The sequence below is a fragment of the Tachysurus fulvidraco genome, chromosome 7 (genome assembly GCF_022655615.1).
Source record: "Tachysurus fulvidraco isolate hzauxx_2018 chromosome 7, HZAU_PFXX_2.0, whole genome shotgun sequence".
In the NCBI taxonomy this organism is placed as follows: Eukaryota; Metazoa; Chordata; class Actinopteri; order Siluriformes; family Bagridae; genus Tachysurus; species Tachysurus fulvidraco.
Window position 1 is genome coordinate 28,779,242 of NC_062524.1, and position 13,563 is coordinate 28,792,804.

Below are 13,563 nucleotides of genomic sequence, written 5' to 3' on the forward strand. Positions count from 1 at the left end.
TTTAGATGTGTACCTTGGGGTGGAATTTGGGTGCAGTTTCTGTAATTTCTTACACTGTCTTGTGGATTATGACTGTAAAATCATTGTATAAGTAATTTATTAAGTTAATCACTTTTCATTGACCTCTCAAGTGTGCTGTGAAAATGGCTGAAAACATGACAATAACTCATTGTGGAAAACATTTTATTTTTTACAAACTTATACAGTATTTGTTTCAAAGGATTCAACTGCAAATTTAAAAAAATCTGCAGTGCTAGTTATCATATTCATCCTCACTGTCATCCTCATTGTCATCATTATCACTATCATCATTGTATACCAGTGTGTGTATGCTTGGCATGGGGAGGGCCTCACACAAGTGGGGGTTGTCTGCAGGAACAATGTCTGGTACATGTGGGTGAAACATCACAATGGCTTGATGTAGTTTTCTTTCCAGCTGATGGAGACGTTGAATGAGAGCAGCTTTTGCACCAGGCTGCTCAGTGTCTTTGATGGCAGAGCACAGAAAGGCATGCTGCTGATGGAGGTGTTCGGTTACACTTCTCATTTCCTGGTAAAGCATGCGCTTTTCCTCAGCTTCCCGAGCCTTCATATGTAAGGCATCAATCCCTCGCCTTTTTAGACTCCTCGAAATATCATCTTCTTCAATCTAGAAAACAAAAGAAAACAGTGTTATGTCATGTTACTAGGTGGTCTCTAATATGATTCGCAGGTAGTTAGTTTGTCAGATGGTTACTAGAGTGACTGCTGTGTGGTTACTAGGGTTAAGTAACTATACTTACAGTGTCATCAAAGCAGAAGTAGACATGCCAAGAGGGATCACATGCTTCCTGAAAATCAATTGTCGCAGGGAAGATGCTCATCTGCGGGGGCCATTGAATGCTGTTGTATTCTTTTATTGCCTGTCTCAGTCTCTTGTTGGAGCTGGCTACCTGCTTGGAGAGTCTAATGGCAATGCCCTGCCCATCTGAAGCAAAGTTAGGAAACACGCATGCAGAAAAATGAATGTATTTGTTTGTATTATAGTCCTTTTTAAGTTGAAACTTAATGTCTTACTGTATCTACTTATCCACAGCACTTTACCTGGATATTTTCTTTTCAGGTGGAGGAGGACTGCTCTCTCCCTTGATTCAGTTCTAGCCTTGCAGATCAGTTGGAGCTCTGAGCTCACGGTCCACATCTTTAAGAGTAGACTGGAAGTCTGAATCAGACTCTTGCCATCTTCTCCTAATGCGGTGTTTTTTCTCCATGTTCTGCAGAGAGTCCTCAATTCTACAAATGGTCAGCAAATAATTATTATTAAAATGTTATGTGCACACTTGATCAGAGAACAGTAACAGACAGATTACTGCCTACTTACTCTGTTTCACCCTCCTTGTGTGACTCACGAGTCCCACATCTACACATTACAAAAAGTTCAGTAGCTAGCAAGCAGAAAGCATTACTGTGGTACACCTGACCAAACATATGTTACAAGTAAGGCCTTGGTGGTAATTGATTACTAATTACACCACATTCAAGTATTGCAGAATTATTGCAAATCTTCATTTATAAGCACTGGTGACAATTTCCTTCAAAACTATGCTGTTACTATAATCACATGTTGAAGCACATCAGCAGGGCACATAAAGACAGCTGTAATTACCATAGTCTTACATAAACACATTCAACTCTTACTTGAACTTGTAGAACTGAATCAGTCTGATGATGTAGTCCCTTTTCCATCTACAGACAGTGTCTGGAGAACAAATAAAGAAGACATTACTACCACTCTAATAAAATAATTAATTTCATGTTACTTCTTCACATAGCTTACAGGATTATATTTTATTACTGTACATGGAAAGGTAAGTATAACATTTGCAATATTATTAGTTAATAATATTCATGACCTTCTTACAGTATTCAAGACATTAACTTAAGTTCCTTACTTATTGGTTTCTGTTTCTGTTGGCTAGCTCCATCTCCCTTTTTTTCCATCTCTCCATGTCTCCTTCAGAAACCAACACTACACAACAAAAATAACAGAAACCAAGACGCACATCAATCCTGCATACTCTTGTGCAAAATGCACTTGTAAATGGAATGTAAAATTCTCCCATCTTCAACTATTGTTACCTGCTTCTTATGTGTATTGTTTACCTGGTGCCTCTCTGATGACTGATGAGATATCTTCTTGAGCGAGAATCGATATTTTCTCTGCTTTGTCTAGTCTTTGCAGGAGCTGCACTTCTGAAAAGACAGTTTAATCTACTTATGCTTACCAATTTGTGTGTTGGCTTCACTCCAGAAAATATAAAATGTATAAACAGTGAACAACCAGCACAGAATTTTGAAAGGTTATAGAGCAGTGGACAAACCTAGGTCAGTTGATTTCCTCCGTCCATAATGCAAAAGGGCATCAGTCAGTAGGTCAAGGCGATGAGATGGAGTCATCTCCTTTGTGACTCTGGCAAATCTTCGGAGGAAAGACCACAGCCTTTCCATTCCTTCCCCATCTGTGAGCCCAAACCCATCGAGCCGTCTGGTACTGTACTTGATCTATGATTAAAGCAAAGCGGTAAAATATCACATACTGTACACTGACACTGAGCATGATCCTACTGCTTATAGTGATCACGGTTACAGTGTTCAACCACTTATATGAATCAAAAAGCTTGGGGCAGAATCATTCCTATAGAAATGCTGTGTAAATAATTTGTTTATAGTAATCAAGTAGCCCGCTTACGATGTTCATATTGGGTATGTTTGGTGTGTATATGCATATACCTGCTGTGCGCAGTTGCGTGTCATGTGATGTTTTCCTTTACTCACACTGCTGTTGTCTAGTGAGTTATTTTCCCCACCCATTCCTGCGCTGCTGGTGTTATGGGACTTTTATGGTGTATAATTAAAATCCCCGCACTCTCACAGCAGCAGGTAGGTATACTGTATGTAATGTAAGTGGAGTGTAATGCCTTCACCCTGACCATTCAGACAAGGTCCGGAGCAGGAGAGGGCCTTAGGGGTCAGCTTATGTTATTTTATCTTTAAATTAATAAAAATAGCAAAGCTGTTCATTACTTTATATTCATGTAATTATTATAAAAATTAGATGGTAATCTGCATAAAAATAAACAAAGGAAACTAAATTGGTTAAAACAATCCTCAACTTATAGTGATTAGTTGACACAGACAGATTTGAGATAAGCGGTTCCACTGGATTGTCCTACACATTGCATCTCTCAAACAAGTTTAGACAAACACCAGGTTAGAAAAATGTTGGATTAAAGAATATTTTTAGGCATTTCTAGCTCATTTCAGCTTTGCAGTGGATAGACAGGAAAAATGGAGGCCAAACAAGGAGTGAATTGTGTTTGTAACATGTCCTGATGTCCCTATGAAGTCAATGAATTACCTGGCAGGGCAATTTGTGTCCATAAACATGAAATGCTGGTACGGCCAAGGAGATGTTGTGTGGTATGCCCTCCCCTGATTTCGGTTTGAACACAGTATGACAATTTTGAGTTGATGTGTCAAGGTATTTTCTCAAAATAATAATTCAGTTTTACACAGAAAAAAATGGTACTTACCTGCAAATGTGAGGCAACAACACAGGCAATGTCATAGACTACTCGCAGGTGTATGTTCTTGTCCTCACATCTTTGAAGTAACGCATCAATAACATACAGGGGATAGGCTAATCTATTTCAACACAAAAATGTGAATGATAAAACACTTTATACTGAGGAAAAGTTAAAAATAATTATGTGATCTCCAGCATCACAATCAATACCTAAATACTCAATAAGAACACTCAGAATGATCCAAAACATATTTCATGTTTTCTTATATTAGTGAATATTATAGAATTGTGGTAAAGTTTATATTTTGGAACCTCTAATATACTGGAATGTGGAATACTGAGGTTTATATTTCGTGACTAAAAAAATTAAATAAAATATGGCTTATTTTATGGTCATGCTATTTTAGTCATTTTATGAATAGCTAGAATCAAACCGTGGAATTATCATTCTGGAACACTGGGTAAATAGTAAGAGATGTCACTACAATGGCATAGACTTGCCGTTCTCCTTGGCTCATGTTAACAAACATTAGGGGCATTTCATGACGACAGGATGCTCCAAACACTCCTGTAACATCAAGTTTCTTTGCTTGTTGTTGTGACCTCAACACATTCCCAGCCTTAAAGTTACTGCAGTCCTAAAGATTTAATGAAAATATTGAATTTATGGGAGGAATAATGGTCTTTTTCCACAAGTTAAATCTAATATTTTATGGACCCAGTCCTAATAAAGTATTCTGCAACTATGACTAACTTCGTGTGGCTTTGAGCTGTCAAGATGTGATAGCAGGTAGTCCTCTACATCCTTTTCATCAACAAACATGCGGGTTCCATGTAATGGCTCAACCGCACTTGTCCCTGAGCTTTGCTTCCTCACAAGGCCAAAGTTGGCATCCAATGTCACGATCATATCTCCATCCGCCTAGAAAACAAACAGTTACAGTAATCCTGGTTTTGTATCTGCACCAGGCTTATACACTTATGCTGTTACTGTTTTAGTATAATACTTTAACCATAATTGCATTTTCTATGACCTGATGGCAATTGATATCTGCAAATCAGATAATTCTGTATAATCAAAAAAGAACCATGTTAGAACTAGAACCAACCTTTGGACATGCTGGGCATGTGGTCCCATCATCTAATTGTGGGCAAACATCTACCAAACTTCTTTGTCTGAAGTGGTGATGCCTAAAATGGGATATGGATTCTCCCACCAGGGCTCTGTAAAGGGTGTTGACCTACGGTATAAGCAGCAGTCAGTGAAAACATTACAGTTTCACATATTACATCTGGTGATGGTGGTTCACTCAGTTGTTATTTTATAGAAAAATATCAAGAATACTTTTGCATGCAACTGTACAAGCCTAGATGGTTCCATAAATGTTTACTTTTATCTGTGATATTTAATCATGTAGTACAATCAAGGAAGAAAGTGTAATTTTCACATCTATATGATAGGGCTGCTCAATTATGAGCAAAATCATAATCACGATTATTTTGGTAAAAATCATGATCACAAGTATTTAACACGATTACTCTGTGACTTTGAAAACATGCATTTATTTAACCTTTTTATCATGTAAGTGTTAAAATAGGCTACACATGTCAAAACAGTGGTGCCTTCAAAGTGCCTTACAAACTCATCGGTCCAGCAGCGCGCAATTTATAATTGCACAAAAAGTGTTGCACAATATTCTTTTACCTCAATTATCTTGTTTTTGTAATTGTTTGAATCAAAATTTAAATTGAAAATCAAAAACAATTAATTGCACAGCCCTACAATATGGACTCGTTAGTCTTCCATGAAAGTAACGGAAATGTTCACTTCACAGACAAGACTTCAAGCTGACCTCTGTAAACTGACTTACCTCTGCAAGTGTGAGGTTATTTTTCCAGCGCAGGGTGTTGCAAAAACCCTCAACAGAAACCTGACACTCCAGTGACAGACAAACAAAAAGCTCAAGCAGAGAGATAGAGAAGGCTGTCTGGGGCTTGTCGGCTGTTGCTGGCCAGAGCCCATACCTTAGCAGTGTGCAGGTTTCTGGTTCACACGCACACATTTTGACTGTGACAGTGCAGAGCCGTCCTGCCAAATTAACAGAGGGAAATAAAAACATAAACAACTACTACTAATGAGACTACCATATCAGCATAGACTAAATCAATTGAGTGTGTCACCTATAGCTTAATGATTGATATTATTGCCGCAGGATTTTGGAAAACGACAAACCTGTGCTAACAATGACCTTCATGTCCTTTGTGTACACAGTATGGGTGTTATGGCCTTCAGGTAAATATAGGAATAACCCCAGGGAGGATGGCTCATAGTAGGCATTCTGTAAGAAAGATTTTAAAACAAGACATTAACACAGAGGTTCTCAACTCTGGCCCTCGAGATCCTCTTTCTGCAGAGTTTTGCGCCAACCCTGATCAAACTCACCTGCCTGCAATTATCTGCTATTCCTGAACACCTTAATTATCTTGCTCAGGTGTGTTTAATCATGGTTGAAGCAAAACTCTGCAGGAAAGTATCAACTGCACTAACAGTTGATACGACATAGTACCAAAACAATTTAGAAAGAATCTAATGAATCTGTTGAAATTACTGTGACTTTGCTGTCTGTATGTATGAACGTATGCTATTGTACTTACATTCCACTTATCAGGAAGATGCAGTGAATTTCTGTGAGTCCTCTTCAGACAAGCCTCACAAAACACTGCAGTGGTGCTGCACTCAATGCACCTATAATCAGCATGTTTTTCTAGGCAGACAACACACTGGGTAGTGAATGGTGCCGAACATTCAAATGACACCTTAAGCATGTCATCCTTGACTGCATCCCAGGCATGAAGCTCTCTCTTCTTTGCCTTACTGTATGCAGTCTCAGAACATGCATAACTACAGCTTGGTGCCACATCATCAGGTTCAGCCTGTTGAGGCGTAATAGATGTGGAAGGGTCCAAAGAGTGGGTGTGTTTGGAGTTGGGCTGAGGAGGAGCTTGACCGAGGTAAGAAAACTTTGCAGGGCCAGTGATAAACCTCCTCATTACCTTAATCTTAACATTCCTGAAGCGTGTGCGCTTAACAGCTTTTCCCATATCTGAAATCTAAATATTAGGCAATTATTAGATAAAGCAAAGTGCAACCCATACTGTAGTTTTTTCACATCGGTAAACATGCGATACAGGTGAGGTATACAGTATGTATTTGGTGAGATAGATAGATAGATAGATAGATAGATAGATAGATAGATAGATAGATAGATAGATAGATAGAGAGAGAGAGATAGATTGATCGATCGATAGATTGATCTTTAAGGTGGCAGTAGCTGGTTTAAGCTGGTCCTCTCAGCCTGGCAAAGATGGTTAAGCTGGTGGGTCACCTGACCAGCTAAGTCCAGCTTGACCATCTTAAAAGTGACAAGAACACATCTAGTCCAGCTTGCTACACCAGCTAAAACCAGGCTGAAAGACAAACTAAAACCAAGTAATGCTGGTTTTAGTTGTTTTAGGTAAGGATGTCAACACTAATGCCGCCTTAAAACACGTTTTCTGTAATGTTTTCGCTTACTGGCTAATTAATAACAGTTTAAACGCTCTGTTTTATCATTTAATTGGACTTACCTGAAACAATTAACCAGGAAAGTGCACAACGTTGCCAGTCGACGTCCAGTCCAGTCATCGGTGAAGTGGATTCCCGGTCAACTGGATTCCTCTGAGTGGATCTGGAGTCTTCTCTTGTAGTTGTATTCATTGATTGAGTATTTGATAGGTGACAACAACCTTCTGAGCCTTCCATATCGATGGGCCCATTAACCACTGATAACATCCATTCAATAGTGTGATAACATTCGAAGCGGGTGACTGCAGTAACTTTAAGGCTGGGAATGTGTTGAGGTCACAACAACAAGCAAAGAAACTTGATGTTACAGGAGTGTTTGGAGCATCCTGTCGTCATGAAATGCCCCTAATGTTTGTTAACATGAGCCAAGGAGAACGGCAAGTCTATGCCATTGTAGTGACATCTCTTACTATTTACCCAGTGTTCCAGAATGATAATTCCCCTGTTTGATTCTAGCTATTCATAAAATGACTAAAATAGCATGACCATAAAATAAGCCATATTTTATTTCATTTTTTAGTCACCAAATATAAACCTCATGGAATGTATATTAGAGATTCCAAAATATTACAAAATGTAAACTTTACCACAATTCTATAATATTCACTAATATAAGAAAACATGAAAAATGTTTTGGATCATTCTGAGTGTTCTTATTGAGTATTTAGGTATTGATTGTGATGCTGGAGATTGCATAATTATTTTTAACTTTTCCTCAGTATAAAGTGTTTTATCATTCACATTTTTGTGTTGAAATAGATTAGCCTATCCCCTGTATGTTATTGATGCGTTACTTCAAAGATGTGAGGACAAGAACATACACCTGCGAGTAGTCTATGACATTGCCTGTGTTGTTGCCTCACATTTGCAGGTAAGTACCATTTTTTTCTGTGTAAAACTGAATTATTATTTTGAGAAAATACCTTGACACATCAACTCAAAATTGTCATACTGTGTTCAAACCGAAATCAGGGGAGGGCATACCACACAACATCTCCTTGGCCGTACCAGCATTTCATGTTTATGGACACAAATTGCCCTGCCAGGTAATTCATTGACTTCATAGGGACATCAGGACATGTTACAAACACAATTCACTCCTTGTTTGGCCTCCATTTTTCCTGTCTATCCACTGCAAAGCTGAAATGAGCTAGAAATGCCTAAAAATATTCTTTAATCCAACATTTTTCTAACCTGGTGTTTGTCTAAACTTGTTTGAGAGATGCAATGTGTAGGACAATCCAGTGGAACCGCTTATCTCAAATCTGTCTGTGTCAACTAATCACTATAAGTTGAGGATTGTTTTAACCAATTTAGTTTCCTTTGTTTATTTTTATGCAGATTACCATCTAATTTTTATAATAATTACATGAATATAAAGTAATGAACAGCTTTGCTATTTTTATTAATTTAAAGATAAAATAACATAAGCTGACCCCTAAGGCCCTCTCCTGCTCCGGACCTTGTCTGAATGGTCAGGGTGAAGACATTACACTCCACTTACATTACATACAGTATACTTACCTGCTGCTGTGAGAGTGCAGGGATTTTAATTATACACCATAAAAGTCCCATAACACCAGCAGCGCAGGAATGGGTGGGGAAAATAACTCACTAGACAACAGCAGTGTGAGTAAAGGAAAACATCACATGACACGCAACTGCGCACAGCAGGTATATGCATATACAAACCAAACATACCCAATATGAACATCGTAAGCGGGCTACTTGATTACTATAAACAAATTATTTACACAGCATTTCTATAGGAATGATTCTGCCCCAAGCTTTTTGATTCATATAAGTGGTTGAACACTGTAATCGTGATCAATATAAGCAGTAGGATCATGCTCAGTGTCAGTGTACAGTATGTGATATTTTACCGCTTTGCTTTAATCATAGATCAAGTACAGTACCAGGCGGCTCGATGGGTTTGGGCTCACAGATGGGGAAGGAATGGAAAGGCTGTGGTCTTTCCTCTGAAGATTTGCCAGAGTCACAAAGGAGATGACTCCATCTCATCGCCTTGACCTACTGACTGATGCCCTTTTGCATTATGGATGGAGCAAATCAACTGACCTAGGTTTGTCCACTGCTCTATAACCTTTCAAAATTCTGTGCTGGTTGTTCACTGTTTATACATTTTATATTTTCTGGAGTGAAGCCAACACACAAATTGGTAAGGATAAGTAGATTAAACTGTCTTTTCAGAAGTGCAGCTCCTGCAAAGACTAGACAAAGCAGAGAAAATATCGATTCTCGCTCAAGAAGATATCTCATCAGTCATCAGAGAGGCACCAGGTAAACAATACACATAAGAAGCAGGTAACAATAGTTGAAGATGGGAGAATTTTACATTCCATTTACAAGTGCATTTTGCACAAGAGTATGCAGGATTGATGTGCGTCTTGGTTTCTGTTATTTTTGTTGTGTAGTGTTGGTTTCTGAAGGAGACATGGAGAGATGGAAAAAAAGGGAGATGGAGCTAGCCCAACAGAAACAGAAACCAATAAGTAAGGAACTTAAGTTAATGTCTTGAATACTGTAAGAAGGTCATGAATATTATTAACTAATAATATTGCAAATGTTATACTTACCTTTCCATGTACAGTAATAAAATATAATCCTGTAAGCTATGTGAAGAAGTAACATGAAATTAATTATTTTATTAGAGTGGTAGTAATGTCTTCTTTATTTGTTCTCCAGACACTGTCTGTAGATGGAAAAGGGACTACATCATCAGACTGATTCAGTTCTACAAGTTCAAGTAAGAGTTGAATGTGTTTATGTAAGACTATGGTAATTACAGCTGTCTTTATGTGCCCTGCTGATGTGATTCAACATGTGATTATAGTAACAGCATAGTTTTGAAGGAAATTGTCACCAGTGCTTATAAATGAACATTTGCAATAATTCTGCAATACTTGAATGTGGTGTAATTAGTAATCAATTACCACCAAGGCCTTACTTGTAACATATGTTTGGTCAGGTGTACCACAGTAATGCTTTCTGCTTGCTAGCTACTGAACTTTTTGTAATGTGTAGATCTGGGACTCGTGAGTCACACAAGGAGGGTGAAACAGAGTAAGTAAGCAGTAATCTGTCTGTTACTGTTCTCTGATCGTGTGCACATAACATTTTAATAATAATTATTTGCTGACCATTTGTAGAATTGAGGACTCTCTGCAGAACATGGAGAAAAAACACCGCATTAGGAGAAGATGGCAAGAGTCTGATTCAGACTTCCAGTCTACTCTTAAAGATGTGGAGCGTGAGCTCAGAGCTCCAACTGATCTGCAAGGCTAGAACTGAATCAAGGGAGAGAGAGCAGTCCTCCTCCACCTGAAAAGAAAGTATCCAGGTAAAGTGCTGTGGATAAGTAGATACAGTAAGACATTAAGTTTCAACTTAAAAAGGACTATAATACAAACAAATACATTCATTTTTCTGCATGCGTGTTTCCTAACTTTGCTTCAGATGGGCAGGGCATTGCCATTAGACTCTCCAAGCAGGTAGCCAGCTCCAACAAGAGACTGAGACAGGCAATAAAAGAATACAACAGCATTCAATGGCCCCCGCAGATGAGCATCTTCCCTGCGACAATTGATTTTCAGGAAGCATGTGATCCCTCTTGACATGTCTACTTCTGCTTTGATGACACTGTAAGTATAGTTACTTAACCCTAGTAACCACACAGCAGTCACTCTAGTAACCATCTGACAAACTAACTACCTGCCAATCATATTAGAGACCACCTAGTAACATGACATAACACTGTTTTCTTTTGTTTTCTAGATTGAAGAAGATGATATTTCGAGGAGTCTAAAAAGGCGAGGGATTGATGCCTTACATATGAAGGCTCGGGAAGCTGAGGAAAAGCGCATGCTTTACCAGGAAATGAGAAGTGTAACCGAACACCTCCATCAGCAGCATGCCTTTCTGTGCTCTGCCATCAAAGACACTGAGCAGCCTGGTGCAAAAGCTGCTCTCATTCAACGTCTCCATCAGCTGGAAAGAAAACGACATCAAGCCATTGTGATGTTTCACCCACATGTACCAGACATTGTTCCTGCAGACAACCCCCACTTGTGTGAGGCCCTCCCCATGCCAAGCATACACACACTGGTATACAATGATGATAGTGATAATGATGACAATGAGGATGACAGTGAGGATGAATATGATAACTAGCACTGCAGATTTTTTTTAAATTTCCAGTTGAATCCTTTGAAACAAATACTGTATAAGTTTGTAAAAAATAAAATGTTTTCCACAATGAGTTATTGTCATGTTTTCAGCCATTTTCACAGCACACTTGAGAGGTCAATGAAAAGTGATTAACATAATAAATTACTTATACAATGATTTTACAGTCATAAACCACAAGACAGTGTAAGAAATTACAGAAACTGCACCCAAATTCCACTCCAAGGTACACATCTAAAAGAACTCATTCCTAAAAAGGTTCAAGTATCATAAGGTAATACGTTTAGGACCTAAACGTATAAACTTGATTCAATTATAAATATGGGGACGGCAGCAGGACATTAAGGATCACCACGAACAAAGGTTCCACGAGACTGCAATTACCATTTAAAGTGACCACTTGGATGCTAGCAATTGTAATAATACCAAGACAAGGTGTACGTGACCATGATTAACATTTAAAGACATCAGCTAGACAACAAGGTGTAGCTCAGCCATGTGGGAGACATTCAGTTCTTACACTCAATACACATTCAAAGTGGAACTTCATTTAAATTAAATTATATGACTCCGACGAACCCAAAGTACGCCATGTATTTTGTCACTGCTATGCTGGAATAAACTTCTTGTTCTTTATTAAGATCTTCAACATCATCGTCTTATTTTTACACTACACATGTTTTATTTCTTACAACAGTGTGTCACATACAGTAGGTTCTTACATAACGATTATTGGCTTGAAATGCTCCTGAACCAAGTTTATTTGGATTAGTACTTTTTTATCTTCCCATTGGCTGCTTTTATTTTATTTTACATTCTTTGTACAGTGAATTTATATTACATTTAGTTTTATATAGTTTGTTGCTATGGTGGTTGCTATTGACCCTGCTATCACTGAAACCATCTAGCCAGAACCGCTGTTTCCATCCGAATTCTACCCCATTGCGCACCTGTAGGGAATTGTAGTTTTTAAAACATTTGTTTTTCTTATAATTGGAGGTTGTAAATAGTGAGTTGAGTGTACAGTGATGAGTTTAGGGGATTGTAAACACATTTATGCAATCAGATTTTAAATATTTAATTGTTAAATAGTTTTAAATTACTTTTAACCATATTTGACAGTGTCCCAACTGAGGTCAAGAGCTGTTATTAACAGTTGGTCCCATGTCTGTAGCCCCTTTTGTTGCCTAATTATAAGCCTTCACGAAGGTGATGATTCAAAGGTCAGTATTTCAAAGCAGGAGCCATGTAGATTCTTCATACTGACATATATTATTCTCCAGGTCATGACCTTTCTAACGATGTATTTGGCTTAGCTCTACAACAAACTTTTCATGTTCTCATTTCAACGTACACAAGCCATCTCAGGTGTAGTTTAAAAATTCTACCCACATAAAAAAGTACTAAAGTAGTTTATAGTTAAAGTAGTAAATACCCATACTATAGTAAATTGTAGTATATAGTATATATACTACAATTTACTATAGCATATATACTACATATATTGTAGAATATATGCTATATTAAATTGTAGTATATATACTATATACTACAATTTACTATAGTAGTATATAGTATATATTATTTCAAACTTTGTTAATGAATGCTACAGCATACTGTAGAGTAATAACTACACTCTAAAAACAGATGTGTTAAAACAACACAATCAGTGTTATTTTGGGAACACACTAAATGCATCTCTGTGTTATTATTGGAACACCACATATTGTGTTTCTTGGGTTGTCACTGATTACTTTTAACACAAAATGACACATAATGTGAAATTAATTAATCATTCCAAAACATTCCTTACAACTGAGCATAGCCATTTTTTTTAACTCATGATGGATATAACATCATCATCCTCATCATCGTTCATAGCAACCATTATATTTAAAGTTGAAAAATTTAATTGTACTGTTCAACTGTATATCCACAAGTATGTGTATTGAAAAGTATGGTGAGAGCCAACACCCAACCCTACTGAACCATTGATAAAAGATGAAACAATAGGCTACTTATCGTTTACAACCTGTGGACTAAATTCAGTACAATAGATATTAATTGGTCCCCACATGTCCCAGGTAAAGGGGACCACACTTATGGTGCCAACAAATGACAACAATAAATAGAGTGAATGAAAAATCAGTTTTATTCTGTACATAAT

General features: G+C 37.7%; 2 protein-coding genes across 12 annotated transcripts; one reads left to right on the forward strand and one right to left on the reverse strand.

Moving 5' to 3' along the window:
• Window positions 1-554: 554 nt before the first annotated feature.
• LOC113660582 lies at window positions 555-6,795 on the reverse strand. 10 transcript variants are annotated; one of them, XM_047815841.1, is made up of 16 exons: window positions 6,221-6,794; window positions 5,799-5,904; window positions 5,437-5,654; window positions 4,675-4,806; window positions 4,320-4,487; window positions 4,067-4,203; window positions 3,573-3,684; window positions 3,398-3,471; window positions 2,361-2,541; window positions 2,143-2,232; window positions 1,932-2,008; window positions 1,678-1,738; window positions 1,361-1,399; window positions 1,084-1,272; window positions 783-967; window positions 555-649 (listed from the first exon to the last, which is right to left on the reverse strand). In XM_047815841.1, exons 1-9 carry the CDS (start codon window positions 6,665-6,667, stop codon window positions 2,433-2,435), a joined length of 1,503 nt encoding a protein of 500 aa, XP_047671797.1. In that variant the 5' UTR covers window positions 6,668-6,794; the 3' UTR covers window positions 555-649; window positions 783-967; window positions 1,084-1,272; window positions 1,361-1,399; window positions 1,678-1,738; window positions 1,932-2,008; window positions 2,143-2,232; window positions 2,361-2,432. The 10 variants fall into 10 exon arrangements, with proteins under 10 accessions (XP_047671797.1, XP_047671795.1, XP_047671793.1 ...); XM_047815839.1 differs by having other exon boundaries at window positions 2,361-2,458; window positions 6,221-6,793; XM_047815837.1 differs by lacking the exon at window positions 3,398-3,471.
• Window positions 6,796-7,436: 641 nt separating this feature from the next.
• LOC113663663 lies at window positions 7,437-11,469 on the forward strand. Of its 2 annotated transcripts, XM_047815959.1 has the most exons (11): window positions 7,437-7,567; window positions 7,950-8,061; window positions 8,163-8,236; window positions 9,176-9,273; window positions 9,402-9,491; window positions 9,626-9,703; window positions 9,897-9,957; window positions 10,236-10,274; window positions 10,361-10,551; window positions 10,668-10,852; window positions 10,986-11,469. In XM_047815959.1, the coding sequence occupies exons 1-9, from the start codon at window positions 7,530-7,532 to the stop codon at window positions 10,494-10,496; spliced, it is 726 nt and encodes a 241-aa protein (XP_047671915.1). In that variant the 5' UTR covers window positions 7,437-7,529; the 3' UTR covers window positions 10,497-10,551; window positions 10,668-10,852; window positions 10,986-11,469. The 2 variants fall into 2 exon arrangements, with proteins under 2 accessions (XP_047671915.1, XP_047671916.1); XM_047815960.1 differs by lacking the exon at window positions 10,236-10,274.
• Window positions 11,470-13,563: the final 2,094 nt, after the last annotated feature.

Coding starts and splice junctions, on each gene's coding strand:
- LOC113660582 (XM_047815838.1), bottom strand. CDS start 6,667: ATGGGAAAAGCTGTTAAGCGCACACGCTTCAGGAATGTTAAGATTAAG. Junction 2,542..3,572: donor TTGTTGCCTCACATTTGCAG/GTAAGTACCATT, acceptor CTTTAATCATAG/ATCAAGTACAGTACCAGACG. Junction 2,009..2,142: donor AGTCATCAGAGAGGCACCAG/GTAAACAATACA, acceptor TTTGTTGTGTAG/TGTTGGTTTCTGAAGGAGAC.
- LOC113663663 (XM_047815959.1), top strand. CDS start 7,530: ATGCCCCTAATGTTTGTTAACATGAGCCAAGGAGAACG. Junction 7,568..7,949: donor AACATGAGCCAAGGAGAACG/GCAAGTCTATGC, acceptor GTGTTGAAATAG/ATTAGCCTATCCCCTGTATG. Junction 9,274..9,401: donor GAGCAAATCAACTGACCTAG/GTTTGTCCACTG, acceptor CTGTCTTTTCAG/AAGTGCAGCTCCTGCAAAGA.